The 15,416-nt window shown below is 39.5% G+C and overlaps 2 protein-coding genes across 6 annotated transcripts in view; one reads left to right on the plus strand and one right to left on the minus strand.

Moving 5' to 3' along the window:
• The window catches only part of si:ch73-70k4.1 (FA core complex associated protein 20), a 75,607-nt gene extending 60,365 nt beyond the window's left edge, over positions 1-15,242 (plus strand). Inside the window, exon 5 of the transcript XR_004931778.1 lies at positions 14,495-15,242. The gene's annotated coding sequence lies outside the window, so the exon portion shown is untranslated. The remainder of the gene's footprint in view (positions 1-14,494) is intronic.
• Positions 1-15,416, minus strand: part of prkcz (protein kinase C, zeta) — a 229,631-nt gene that overhangs the window by 23,807 nt on the left and 190,408 nt on the right. For all 5 annotated transcript variants that reach the window (XM_036141694.1, XM_036141676.1, XM_036141719.1 and 2 more), the window contains one exon: positions 10,620-10,735. In XM_036141694.1, coding sequence (XP_035997587.1) covers positions 10,620-10,735 — 116 coding nt within the window. The remainder of the gene's footprint in view (positions 1-10,619; positions 10,736-15,416) is intronic.

Consider the following 15,416-nt stretch of genomic DNA (forward strand, 5'->3'; position numbering starts at 1 on the left):
TATATAGGACATTTTGACCAATCTGTATAATCTGACCCAATCTGTATAATATGATTGAACTTGATTTTGTAAAGTGCCTTGAGATGACATGTTTCATGAGTTGGCGCTATATAAATAAAATTGAATTGAATTGAATTGAATTGAATTAAATGACGGAACATTTGTGTGATACACTCATGCAACTGCAAAGTAATTACATCTTCTGTAAAGGAACTGATATCTGTCTATGACTCAAACATGAGTCTTATTAGATGCTAAGGACTATTTGCATGCTTTAAGGTCAATTGTTGTTGGTCACGGCAATCAACTGATTTAATTGAAAAAAAGGAAATAAGATATAAATTAACTAATTGAAATATACCAAAACAAGCCCAAAGTCGCTTAATGAGCAGACTATGCAACACTATGTAAGGCTGAGTTCTCCTACTGTTCCCCAATTTGCATTGTTTGTTATTTAAACTCAGTTCTCTCTCTCTTTTTTCTCTTCATAGTGGGTACCTCTGGTCTGCCATTCTCATGTCAGAGGTAATTAGTCCTGTATAAATGATTAAGTCCAAAGTGTGTCCACAATTATGTGTGGGTTCTGTTGGGTCAGTCCATAATTATAAAAATTCTGACAAAGTTCTTTAACACTTCAATCCATTTGTGGTCATTATGGAAGTTAAAATCACAAACAACCAGAACAAAATCAAAATAAACTAAAATTAAGGACAGTAGTTCAGTCTGTATATGTCTAACAGGATTTGAGAGGATGAATGTAGATGTGGAGCAACATATTTAAAAGAAAGAATTTACATATTTGTTTGTATGTAAACGCATTATTGAATTGTATTGCAACTCGCCCACGTTTTTATCTGGAGTAAAGTCTTTTTAGAAAACTGCACTACCTTTGAGTTTTGCATCAGGACAAAAAAAAACTCAGCAGAGGTCATCTTTGGGGTCATCAGCTGTCAGCCAGACTCTTACTTCATATCCAGGTCTCCCATTAGCTCACTTTTAAATGTAAGTTTGACCAAAAATACTGCAGCATTTTTGCAAGATCTTGTGTCACAACATATTGTTACACCTGTTCTGAACTTTGAAAAAACTTACAGCTGCTGAAAACATTGCAGTTAAACAGCTTTTTAGATCATCAAGAACTTCTAGATAAGGTTAGGCTTGAGTTTAGATCTAAAAAATCATTAGTCTGGAGAAAGAAAAGGGGTAGAGCTACCATGAGTCCTGTGTGGTGCCAATAGCAATGCATTCAGATCCAATCTATGTGTGGGAATGCTTCTCATCCAAGGTAAGTGGGCTTACTCCCAGTTCTGCCAAAGAAGACTGCCAGGAATGAAAAGAGGGGTAGAAAACTCCTCTAAGAACAACTTCTTCCAACAACCCAGAAAAAATTTGTTGATGATCCGGTCATTTTCCTGCATAACCGAACACCTAAAGTAATAACAAAGCAGCACAAAGCTCTGAACAGAGAAATGTTGGAAATGTGGTCCCCAGATCTGAACCCCACTGGAAACCTTTGGTCAGTTCTCGGAAACAAGGTGGAGTATCTGAAGCTAAAAGACAAGGATCAGTTCCATGCACTGGGAAGACATGAAGACGCCCAACCTTAACGGGTACTAATACCGCTACATTCCTGCATCTTCAATTTTTAATCTTCTTTCTAACTTTTTACAATCCTGAGGAATACGTTTCAACAATCTAAAGTTCAATCCCTGTTTATTATTAAACTCTTCCTGTCAAACCTTATTAAAATTATATTTCATTCCTGCCTATGAGAAGCTTGTATTTTTAAAGTGAATTTTCAGTTTAAGTGTCTGTTTTTGAGCAGCAGCTTTGTTCAGATGGTTGAATAAATCGGTCCAATAAATGCTTTGCAGGAGAAATCTAAATGCTGGAGCCAGAACAATCAATCCTGTATGGATTTATAGCAAAATTTTGTCTAACAAAGGCCTGGTAATATCTATTGGCAGGCCTTATTAAGGGCGTATGGAAGCTATTTCTAATGGCACAGAAGAAAACAGGCCACGCTTGTATCTTTGTGCTGCGTCTGCAGGCAATCTTCAGCAGCAGAGCGTGAATCGTGTCTGTTGTTGTGCCAGATATCCTCAACCTCTTTTCTCTCCAAAAGTAAAATCTTAAACAAGAGCTCCTGTCAGGCTCTAAAAGCTCCATGCTGGTGTTAATCAAGACAATGTCTCTGATGGATAAAGACATCAGCTTGGGGAACCCGTGGGGGGATGTTTTGCTGTATTTGATGAGAAAGTCCTGTGGGAAGAAGGAACAGCATGCAGTGTTTGTATGAAATGGGGGGTGGGTGGGGGTGTATTTCATCGTGACTGGAGAGAACATTAACTTAATTTTAGGAGAGAACTTGAGTCAGAATCCCAGCTGAGCCATCTTATCCTGTGACACTAAAAAGGGCTAGTTTAATCTCAGGCGCCCAAATAGCCCACTCGCTGTATGTAAAATATGAATCTGGTTCATTCCTGTCTCAAGGGGTTGGTTTTACCCATACAGAAACCCTGTGACATGTTTTTTTGTTCAGATGTAGTGTTAAAGCCATGCCTGTTGCTATAGCAACCATGCTGCAAAGCAAACACCTCACAAAGAGACCAATAAAAAATATATCGATTGGGTCGCTTAATTTGTTATCTGTTTATCCATGTGGTTACATAATTAACTCTGACGCTCTTAAACTCATCCTGGGTCCATCTTGGACTCTCCTTCCAGTGAAAGGTGCCCCAAAACCCCAAAGGAAGGCGCTCAGGGAAATCCTGATTAGATAGTTGTATAATATGTTTGATTTGGACTTTGTAAAGTGCCCCGAGATGACATGTTTCATGAATTGGCGCTATATAAATAAAATTTAATTGAAAATTGAATTGAATAGCCCATTTACTTAAGAGTGCAGGAAAAGCACCGCCACACCAGATGATAGAGGTCTTCACCCTATTTACAGCCAGGAGGCTTGTTTCACCCCCTTTAAGCTAGATTTGTTTATACTAGATGCACTGGTTAGGGCGCACACATCAAAAGTGACACAATCATGCCATAACCGCCGCCGGACGAGGGCCACATGTGCTTGTCGCGATGTGAGGTTGTGCACCTCCGAGTTTTTGCAACTTGCGCAAGTTTCTTTCAAAATGGAGGAAATCAAAGGAGTTCTCACTGAGAAAGTTTGCCTGTACTGACATAAACTGGCACAGAGGTTGCAATTGGTACAGCTTTGTTAAATGCAATTTTGTTACTGTTTATTCTGTAACTGAAAACACCTTAAACCTATTATTGGCATATTTTTAGGGGTGAATTTAATGGCCAAGTTTGTGGACAAGAACAAGGATTTTGACTTTTGTTTCCATCACTTGCAGCGTAAATCAAGTCTAAAACAGCAACCCATGGTATGTAAAGCAGTTAGCTTTTATTTAGTAAAGCAATGTGCTTTTTAAAACATTTAATATAAAAAGATCCCTGGGCTGTATTCCCCATCTTCACGCCTTCCTGTATGCAACGGGTGAACATACCATCTTCTATGTCTCTAAGGCTTGGTTTATTTCTGATTAGCTGACATAGACACACCAACTATTCATCTTGATTGTTTATGATACTGCAAGCAGCCATTGTGTGTGTGTGACATTAACAGTTTCTTCTCTTCTATTGCATTTCCACTGGTGATGTCGAGTACTGCTCCCCATGTTTTTGGATGAGTACTGCACCTACGTCTGTGTTAAGTTTAAACGTCTACAGTGCTTCCCTGGGCTTGTACCCAGTCTGCACAGACTTGCGCAACACCCCAATGAGTGAGTATAACTCAGCCAAATTTGAGAATTTGGCTGAGCTTGGCTGAATACTAGGTGGGTCTCTAAATCGAGAGCTTTACATTTTGGCTCCAAAATAGACCAGAACAACAGCTGTATCACTGCAGACCATGATTTAATCTGTCTAGACATCATCATTTGCATTATTGCATCTATTGCATCATCACTTGTTAATGACAGTAAGATACCTGAACTCCTCCCCATGAGTCAGAAAGTGACCCCTTAACCAGATGGAGCAGCAAAAATCTGTTCTGGCAGCATTCCAGAACATGAGCCAGCAGGTTTGGAGTTCGCAAAGATTTATACTGGTGGTCATTTAGAAGTTAGTGGAAGACGATGTCTTTGATCCATAACTGGCAACAAAAGGACTTCAGCAGAGTTATAGCTGGATGATAGCTGTTGTGGTTGTTATTACTGGAAATGGCTGCTAGGACTTTGTTAGATCTGAGCCTCTGTGGCTTGAGCCTAAAATGTTTGTCAAATGCCCTGGATCAAAATGAGAATATTAAAAGTCAGACACAAACTGAATATATCCTCAGTTGATAATTGTATCAAATATATGTCTCAAGTGTACATATTACCAATACCTGCATATTTAATTATTCATAGTATTTTTTGTAGTATATTTTTTATTACCATGTAACATAGAAAGGATTTCTGGATCAATGTGTGCTTCTGTGCTTTTTGTGTGTGCCTACTCTGTCTTCTCTAACCTTCTGTCGGTCAAGGCAGATGACACACTGAGCCTGGTTCTGCTGGATGTTTTCCTCCCTGTTAAAGGGGAGTTTTCCTCTCCACTGTCGCTTCATGCTTGCTCAGTATGAGGGATTGCTGCAAAGCCATCGATAGTAGGTAAGTGTCTCTGGGGTTGGCTGCTGAACTGTGGTTTAGCCTTGCACAAGGTGTTCTGTACATGATTCAGGGCACTGAAGCTGCTTCTGCCACAGCGTCATACGTTAAAATGTACAAACAAACCCTCCGGTGTCTGTGGCAGCTGAACTCCAAGGCCTGCAATGAATTTGCTGAGAAAATACAAGGTATTAGAAGACCAGTTTGTAGATCATTGTCAGGTTCAGTGCCAAAACAGTTTCCAGTTAGAACTAATTCTGCTGAATTCTGCAAAATAAACTACATGGGTTAAGAAGAAATTGTTCATCAGCTAAGTTCCTCTTCCTGTTATCTTGATATTTTACCCAAAGGTTTCCTTAAGAGGGTTTTGTCGTGTAACAAACACATCCTTTTTGTCAGGTGTTTTCCTCCAGGCCTTAAAAATGGCAATTATTAAGCCATTGTTGAAAAAGAGTAATTTGGACAAGTTACTATTGCAGAACTACAGGCCCATCTCAAACCTCCCCTTCATCAGTAAGATTATTGAAAAAGCTGTTTCAATAATACCTTTTTAACAGTGACCAGCCATTTTGACGGCTTCCAGGCAGGTTTTCGTACTCACCACAGTACTGAGACGGTCCTGATCAAGATGTTCAATGGTATCCGTATTAATACAGACTGTGGTAGAACCACAGTACTGGTACTTTTTGGCCTTAGTGCAGCTTTTTCTAACTTTGATCACTCAATTTTATTAGAGCATCTGGAAAACTGGGCTTGTCTTTCTGGCACAGCACTTGAATGGTTTGAATCTTACTTTAAGAACAGGAATTTTTACGTGTCAGTAGGTAACTTTAAATCATAGACTACAACAATTATATGTGGGGGTCCCACAACGTTCCATCATGGGGCCCATCCTATTCAATATCTACATGCTCCTCTTAGCTTAGATTATAACAAAAACAACATCCGTTTTCATAACTATGCGGATGACACACAACTATACATTACAATGTCACCAGGTGACCATAGACCTATTGGAGGATTGGCTAGATGCATAGAACAAATCAATGGGGCATTCCTCAAATTACGTGAAATTAGTAAAATTAGAAGAGGTAGTCGCGACCATCTTGTGGTCGGACAAGCTGTGTAGAGTGGTGAAGCAGACAGCTCTGTTCTGAATATTGCATCAGCAAATATAATGGTAACAACAAAACACTGCTGCTTTGGTGTCTGTCAGAGTGACTTGATATGGCCATCGTGACCATATAAAAGGAGTTTTTTTCATTCCCTTTCCTAAACACCGAAAAATGCAGAGAAATGCCATCATTGGATAAGTGCGTGTAAGCGGGACAGCTTTACAGTTCTAGTCTAGTGTACAGCACTTTGAGTGGTCAGTATGACTGTATTTTTTTAGTTCGAATTTTTCCACATTTTATTTCAACTGTTTTTTTGTTGTTGCTTTCATGATGTTTTTATTTTCAGAAGTTTTTAGACATGTAACGCACTTTGCATTATTCTTGTACTGAAATGTGCTATTCAAACAAACTTGCCTTGCCCATAAATATACTGTTTCGTTTCGCTCCACAATCGTTCAATAGTGCTATGGGCATTATTACCGCATTATTATGGAACCTTAATGTCAATTTAATGGTGTTTTGCATAACTTTAGGAATAATCCATTTAGCCACCGATCACTACAGCGACCCCTAGCTTCCCAAAGGAATAATCGCATTAATAAAATCAAGTGTCCAAAAGGTTATTAATTTTACTGAGCAAATCATTCTTCAAAATGTAATTTTCTCAAATAATGGTTTAACTCAGGATTTGCATTGTGAATGGGTTGAAACACATATCAAATGTTGTTCTAAATTAGTTAAGATAATTTAATCTCAATCAACATTAAGTAAAATGAACTTTGGTTCTCTAACTTATATATGCAGTGAACTAGGATTCACTGAATCATTCTGATGATGGTTATCAATCATTTTATTTTGTCTTTTGTCTCTTGGTGTGTACATAGTTCCTTGGCTTCTTTTTATCTTAATTTTGCTTAGTAGTGTCAGGATTCTGTAGGCACTGCCTGTTCTCTTCTCTTTTTCCCTCACAGATGACTGTAGTTGACAGGTGGGCGTGGTGCACACCTGCAGCTCGTTTCGGCAGCTCCCGCTTGGAGCTTAAAAACAGGTTGCAGTCAACTGAAGGAAGCCAGAGTGTTAAGAGGTTGTGGTACGCTTAGTGACCACTGTCTCTCGACAGTTTCACGTCCCAGCACTTCTTATGTTCCTGGTTCCCTGTGCTAACTCTTGTCTCCTGTTTTTTCGTAGTTCGCTTTGTGCCTTGGACTACTCACCCGTCGCTTGTCCGAGCGCTGAAGACAGATTCCTGAATCCCCGCCGCTCATATTTTGCTCTGGCATTCCCCTCAAGCTCCCTGGTATCACCAAGCCGGACAAGTTTCCCTTCACTGGATTCACCCTGGTTCCCCGCTACCTGCTGTGGTGCTGCTCGGGCTCCCCGCCTCTGTTCCACTTGCCAGCTCACCTGTCACTCGGTCACCTAGTTCCCCCAAGAGTAAGAGTTCTACTGAATCCGTTCTTCCACTCCACTCCACTCCCCCCGGATAGGTTACCCATACCTGGCGGTAAGCAGAGCTATACACAGCTTATTTCCCGCACTTGCCCTCATTAATCTGTTCCTTTCTTCTCCTGCAGTGTTTTGATCCCGCCGTCTCGGTCACTGTCAGTTGCTCTCTCAGAGAGAACAATATTTGTGTACCTTTGAGCCTTAAATAAACATCTTTAACTGCTCGTTGTCTCCCAACTGTGTTCTGCATGTGGCCCAAACACCTAAAAACCATGACAAGTAGTTTTAGTTTCACAAGCCTAGTAGAGAGGATTTGTAGATTGAAATATAGTGTTAATGTGGATAAACAGCATTCAGTTTGCTGTTAAAAGAATGCCAGTGCTCGAATCATTCCTTTCAACTATTGTCCCAATATCAGCTGTTTGGGCTAATATTCACCAGACAATATCTAACAGACTGTGAGTTATTTATTAAACATTAAATAACTTAAACAGTGTGTAATATTAGCACAACAACGTGGTTAGCTGTCTTGCAATTAATTATTTGAATTGGCACAAAAATACCTCTCGAGTGTCGTATTTTTACTTTCTAGAAAGACAAAAAAAACCAAAATATTTAGCTTGCTAACTAAATATTGCAAGCTAAATATTTAGTTTACATTTACCTTGCTACTTAAAAATGTGGTTTGGGACGGCAACATTTATAAATGTAGGAATGGCATGGTAAAAATATGACTGAAAAATCAGCGCCCATTTATTTTTTCTTACGAAAGGCTTAATAACCCAAAATATTGCTGTTAATTTTTGACTGTGTAACAGCACCCCATAGGTTCAGCCTGTTACACACATGTTGTGTTGTTGTGTGGAACTATCATTGATGTCTGCCTCTGCCTTCACACTAATTGTAACTATAGACTGTAAGCTGACTGGTTTCTGAGGTCCAGTTCTGTTGGTACTGTGTGAGGTCTGCCTGCTTCCGGTAGGGACAAAGGGCAAAGTTTGCTGCAGACACAAGCAGAGTAATGAGTCTACACCTAACTCCCTTGAGTCCCTTCTAACCTTTCGTTTTGACCATGGTAACAAGTAGGTAGAGTTGTACTAAGAGCAATGGCTGATTTTAATTCAGAATATTTAAAACTAAGCTTAAAGAATATTTGTGGCCAGCTAATATCTTGTCATGTCATCAGTCTGGTTTCAGGAAACAGCACAGTCAAGTTACAGCAACTACAAAAGTTGTAAATGACATCATTGAAGTCTTGCATGTAAATCACTATGGTGGTGCTCTTTTCATTGACCTGTCCAAAGGCGTCTGACACTGTTGATAGTGCTATATTCGGTTAAGAGCTGTCAGATATAAATTTATCAGATAATGATGTAAGTTGGTTTCCTAATTATCAGTCAAACGATAAACAATGTGTGCAACACATCAGAATATTTAAACATCAGAAAAAGTGTGCCACAGGTAGGGGAGGGTACCGAAACCCGGTATCAAAACAGCACTGGGGCCACATTGGACGTTCCTCGCGAACCAACAAGCTTACAAGTCTTATCGGTCCACTTAACAGTATTTTTAAGGTCGTACTCAATTATTCAGGGAGACTCCAACCGAAACAACGTTGTTTTGCAAGATCTTCTCCACCTTAAGAAACACGCAGAGGGGACTGATGGGAAGTTCTAACATTCTGCTCTTACATGTTCACCTTGTTGACTTTCATCAACCGTGACTGTTGCCAATTAAGCAACTTTTCAGATCGCTCTAGTAACTTTTTTATTCAAAATTGACAAGCAATGGATTTTTTTCAGTATTGTTTGAGACTTTGGCAACAAGAAAAAAGCACCGACCGCTCTGAGTTTACCGTCTCTCCAGCAAACCATCAGCTGTGACCCCGTCCCGCTTTGAAAGCCCTGACAGACGGTCAGTCAGAGCCGTTACGCTGAAATGTTCTGAATAAACCTTGCTGTTGGAATTGCTAATTCATCCTCCCAGGTATGTTCCATGTTATTCAGCTGGTTTTGGATGCTGCTGTGTAATTTAATAAATTGTCCTACCACATAAAATGTCAGTTTTTAGTCTTGGATTGTGTGAAATAAATGTAAAAAAAATGCATATAGTCCAGTGCAACTTATAAATGTTTTTTTCCTCTTTATGACACATTTTTTGACTGATGCAACTTATATTCCGGAGCGATTTATAGTACGAAAAATACGGTATATTTATAATGTTTCTTTTTTGTGTTCTGTTTTTACCTGAAGCCTTGCAGCAACATTTTGCTCAAGTGCACATTATGAATGAGTTAAATAATAAAGTCTGTCTAAATCTAGACAGTCCAGCAACAAACTTTGCTCTCAGGACTTTCCCTCCAGTGTTCTATTAATACGATCAGAACTTGGAAAAGAAGCATTTTTATATACTCTGCCCCATCAACATGGAATACTCTACCGCAGTATCTGAAACTATCCACGTTCATTCCTTTGGGACAATTTATTTTAAGAAAAAAAGGGAAACCATCTTATGTAACTGGCTCATGTTTTTAAGTCATATTTTACAAGCTGATTTAATTGAGTCGAATTTGTAATTACTTGTATTGTTATTGTGTTTGTAAAATTTTCTTTTTTCTTGTTTGTTTGAAAATGAGATCTTGAATCGCAATGAGAACATCTGTACAAAAGGTAAAAAAAAGGTGATGACACTGTCAGCTGGTTTAAACAGAAGACAAAAACTATCATAAGTATGCTATAAAATAGTCTGGTATTATTCAAAAAGAAGTTGTCCAACTGTGCTGCTAGTCTACCAAACATTTCAGACACATTCTGACTACTGACAAAGCAGTAAAATATGTGAAAGAAAGCAGCTTTATTAAGAATGTGGGTATATTATATTAAAAACACCTAAATTAGGCAAAGAGAACAGATGAGAAGTGGATGGATTAGACTTGCCATAGGCTAGCCTGCAAATGCTTTCCATTACATAATCGATATGGGAACTGCTGCATATCACCTTTATTTTTCAAACTGTATTGCATAAAAAATTATGAGGGAATGTAAAATAATTTCACTTGTCTGTTGCAAGTGAAATTGAACTCAAACAAAATTTCATAATTTAAGGTTGGAATTAAATTATTTTATTTCACTTCACAGCAATTGTCTTGTTACTGAAAAGTGCTAGTTAAATAAACTTGACTTGCCTTAATAAAGTCATCATTTGATAGCTGCTTTTTATCTTTACACAGATTGCTTTTGCCTTACAGTATCCTTTGTTGGATGATTGGAAACATTCAAATGTAACAAAAATGCAAATAACAAATCTATAAAGGGGGTGAAATACTTTTTCACAGCCTTGGACAGTATTTCTCAGAAAGGCAGACGTTTCATGTGCGGAGAGAAGAAACAGTACTCACTCGTCATCTGGTGTTAGCTGCACTGGTTCATTGGTAAACTGCGTGTCAAAATTTTCCAAGCCGTACTCATCAGAGATTTGAGGTTTGAAGGGCGGCGTCATCTCTTTCTTTTCCAGCTGTAGAAAAACAAACCCATTAACATGTGTCATCATCCTATGCCACAACAGTTTTTCTCCTCGGAACCAAAGCAGTGACCATGGAGAAAAGAAAAAAACAACATGTGTCAAAACACTGGTAATCATCATGTTGATTTGTTTTTAAGATCCAATTTGTTTTGGTCTTCTTCTGCTTTCCAGTGCTGTAGTTTTCAAAGTTTTCTCATCACCCAGCACCAGAAAGAATCAACAGAGTCTAAAGTCATAAAGATGTACATCAGAACTTCAGTGTTTCTCTGAAGAATGGAGCTTCTCCTTCATTTCTGCTGAAGGAGAAACGCTGTAACAAACATCATCCAGCACCTGTATATTGTCACCATCATGTTCTCTCAGAGTTGTTCTTTCAATCATCTCATTTTCCAATTCAATTTATACTTCTCTGTTTTTAATTTAGACTCAGTAGCAGGAACAAAGCACAACATAAAAAACACGATTAAATGGGCACCTTTACAGAAAAAAAAAAACTCTTGGAGACAGCAGAGATAAAATAAACCCATGTTTAAAAGATTATCTTTATTAATAGTTTGCTTTAAAGTCATGCACAACTTTTAAACACCATTTGTATTTCCTGTTTAGTATCAGAGTATTAAGGCAGCATAAAAAAGAACATAGAAGAATAAATCAGAATCAAGTTTATTGCCAAGTAGGTTTGCACTTAAAAGGAATTTGACTTGGTGTTGATGGTGCAGACAAAAAATAAAATAAAATAAAATACAATGGATCTATATACAGAATTTATATACACTCAGTAAACTGTGTGTTAATGTAACGCAGAAGCTTGTAAGTCCTGAACGGGGGAGAGAGACTGAAGACAAGACAAAAACTAAGCAGAAACACACACCGAGGCTGGCGTCCGCGGCGCCATCACGAATCGAAAAAGTAAATAAAATCGAAAAAAGTAAAAATAAATAACTATACAGACAGAAACATATTTCAAGGTATAAAAAAACATTAATAAGAAACAGAAATGAGTCTCTTGGATATCGTGTCTTTTCGACTTCCTCATCAATTACCAAATAAAATCTGACATAGTTCTTGAAGGATTTCCATGCCTTCGTAAATCAGAATCAGATATACTTTAATAATCCCAGAGGGAAATAGATCACCTTGTCCCTTTCCTGCATTTACCACCAAGTAAATGTTAACACGTGTCTTACCCAGAACCAAACATTTTAACTGCACCATAGAAGATGGCTGATGGCATCGCAAAGTCAGAAAAGCCATCAGGAGCACCCCTGCTTTCAAAAAAGCAGATAGCCAGTTCTGACCCTTCCTGTAAAGATCATTAGTGTTATGACTCCAGTCCAGTTTACTGTTTACAGTTGAACATCCAGGTATATATTATAACAGGGTGATCCTATGAACATAGAGCTGATGTTCCAAAAAAGTTAAAAAAAACAAAGCAACTGGACTTTTTTTTTCGAAGTGTGAAGACGTTTCACTTCCTTCTGGATAGGAAGCGAAACGTCTGGAGTAATGTGGAGTTGCAAGCTTTATATTACTTTATAGTACTGATAAAGCTTGCAACTCCCATAGCTTGCACAGTACCCGTAGCCCTATATGACTGTAGCCCACTGACTGATTACAAGATTGTAGACACCTGTGATGCTAATTAGTGGACACACCTCGACTAACATGTCCCTTTGGTCACATTATTTTCAGTCTTTTCTAGGGGTACCATCATTTTGTCCAGACCTGTTTCATAAGTTTTCCAAAATCATGCAGTTGAAGTGTTGTTGAAAAGCAATGTCTGAATTACATTTCTTAATTGTGTTTTTTCCACCTTTGAACTTTGGTGACAGAGTTTCCTGGTCCTCTGTTGCTAAAGAAGAGACCCAAAGCTGCTGTGTGATTGTAGGCTTCTTTAAAAAGAGTGGAAGCTTTATTGCTGCTGCATCTGCAGTGAACACACATTGCTGAATGTTTGTATTTGATCTGAGGCATGTCTAAGGAAAGGAAAATAGCCTTGGACATGTTAGGTGGTTAAGCAAACACTGAACCCAAAATAAATACTGTTCTATTCAGTCCATCCGGTCTTTTCCAAAAGCTCGGTTGTGCTGCAGTAAAAAAGAAAGATTTTTTAGTGGTGGTGATGGCAGGACTGCTCAGGGATAGAAAAACAACAGAACACTGAATGTAGAGGCAGCAGAATAATTGAGCTGGAGTGATTCAGCTGGGAGACTTTTTGTCTGCTGCGTTTCCATGGTTTCACATCAGTAACTCACCCTTTTAAAATCAGTGCTGAGGACATTTTCCTAGAACACAAACAGGTACACCGTTTCCTTTGTCATGCTTTTTGGGACGGTTTGAAAAATCCTTTTAGCTTATTTTGTTTGTGACTGAGCAAGTTGATGTCTTACCTGATGAGTCAATACTCACTAGAGTTTCTTTAAAAAGGGTATTAATTGCAAAAGCAGGATAACACACAATGCCCACATCACAAATGCACCAAAGAAATCAGAAGGAGGCTTAACTTCAATCAATGGTCAGTTTCAGAAAAAACATCCTACTGCAAACATCAGGTCTGTGTACATCACTGCAGAACTGTGAAAAAGATTCAGGGAGTCAGTGCATATCCAGTTCTTCAAGGCCAAAAGCAGAAACCGCAGCTGGGTGACCTTTAAAGCCTTTGGCGGCACTTTATAAGAAACTGTTGATTGATACATGAAATCTGAATGAGCAGTAAAAGACAGTGAGGCTATCTGGGATGTGACCAGGCTTTCCTACTTAGACTGATCAGCAAGTGGGATAGACCAGCCGCACACAGCCGCACACAGCCGCACACAGCAACACAGCGCATTACCTTCAGTACAAGGTACAAATCCAAGGGATTCCTTTATGAACATGAAACCATGTTATCAGCCAAATCATTAACGCAGCATTTCAACAGAGAAAACAAGCTACCATTAGATGCTGTTTCTGTAAACGCCTGCCTCAGCAAAGATCCTATTCAGTTAAATGAGAATTTACTGAATACTTTGTTTGTGCCCAGTCACGTAGCTGTTTAGATACAGATTATAGAATTTTGTGTCTTTCGGGTAAGGATCGAACTAGGTACTTGCATCCTTCTCAGAGAGCAGGTGCGCCGCTCTAACCACAAAGGCCACCACCTCATTATCATGACTCAGGCTCATGTACGTCTGATGAGCTTTTTAGCTTCCAACACTCAGAGGCTGGATTTACTTTACGAACAAGGTCATGGTGATACGGCCATTTAACAGTTTCAGGAAAGTCATTTCACAGAACCTTACTTCTGACAAATCCAAATTTAGCTAACAACTTTCCAGCCAATATGATACATATCTTCATATACTGTCAACAATCTGAAACATTAACAGCAAATACTGATTCAGTATGATTTGACTCCATGAGGAAAAATCTGAATGGGATGTAAGCAAAGGAATTTCAGACTTTTTTTCCAGGCACCAAGAACTGCCCCCCTCAGCAAGGTGCCGTTGCTACAAAACCAAGCTTCCCACTGACAAATGTCCTAATTTCCCGCTGACATGTTGGTACAGCATTAGAGGGAAACTAAGTCCCTTTGCTCCTGGAGTGACAAAGGGGGGAACACTCATAGTCCATTGCGGCGCGGAGTATCTGGCTGGGTTTGGAGAACTGCCAGCTGAATCGAAGCTAAGTCTGCAGTCAAACTTCTGCATAACCAGACGCCGAAGTAAAATAATTAATCTATGCTGAAACCAGCCTTGTGGTCTTTTTTAGCTGTTGCAGGAAACTGCCTGCAGACGGCGCGGGGCGGCCACCCACCTGCAGCTGGCACAGGACCCAAGCGGAGAGCAAAACCTGAGCTGAAATCACCTGCTGCAACCAGGTCTAGGACTCGACTATGATCCGGAGCCGCCTGCTCCAACCGCCATGATCCGGCTAGCCCATAGCCGCATGCCGCCAATCAGAGAATCAGCCTTTACCCTGCTTCAACTACTTCCAACTGGATGCCCAAAGTGAACCGAACTGACACAGAGGCACCGACAGGTTTGGCAGAGAAATAAACCGGGAAAGTTAGATGGTTTTAAATATGTGGAGCTAACCGACATAGCTCAAGTGAACATTTTGAGACCATGCCATTGCTGATGTAATTCGAGTGTGTTTTTATGGTTAAAACAAATGTTATCTCCACAAGGGTTTTATACATTGATGGGATATTGATGTTTGTGTTTTCCGGTCCATTCATTACGACCAGAATAAAGCCAAAGCTTTTTAAAATTGCAGACAAATGTCTGCTAGCCTAATGCTACAATACATATGGGGCGATGTTGGCACAGTGTTTAGGGGATTCGTCTTGCAATCGGCGGTTTGCCGGTTTGATCCCCTGCTCTGACTGTCTCTGTCATTGTGTCCTTGGGCAAGACACTTCACCCGCATTGCCTATTGGCGGTGGTCAGAGTGCCCGGTGGCACCGTTGTATGGCAGCCTTGCATCTGTCAGCTTGCCCCAGGGCAGCTGTAGCTACTAACATAGCTCACCACCGTCAGGGTGCGAATGGGTGAATGACTGACTGTAGTGTAAAGCGCTTTGGAGGTCGTCAAGACTCTTTTCTTTAAAATGTTATTTTATCAAATAATGTTTGTTTAACTCAGGATTTTCATTGTGAATGGGTTGAAACACATACCAAATGTTGTTCTGA

This window comes from Fundulus heteroclitus, chromosome 1 (assembly GCF_011125445.2).
Source record: "Fundulus heteroclitus isolate FHET01 chromosome 1, MU-UCD_Fhet_4.1, whole genome shotgun sequence".
Taxonomy (NCBI): domain Eukaryota; kingdom Metazoa; phylum Chordata; class Actinopteri; order Cyprinodontiformes; family Fundulidae; genus Fundulus; species Fundulus heteroclitus.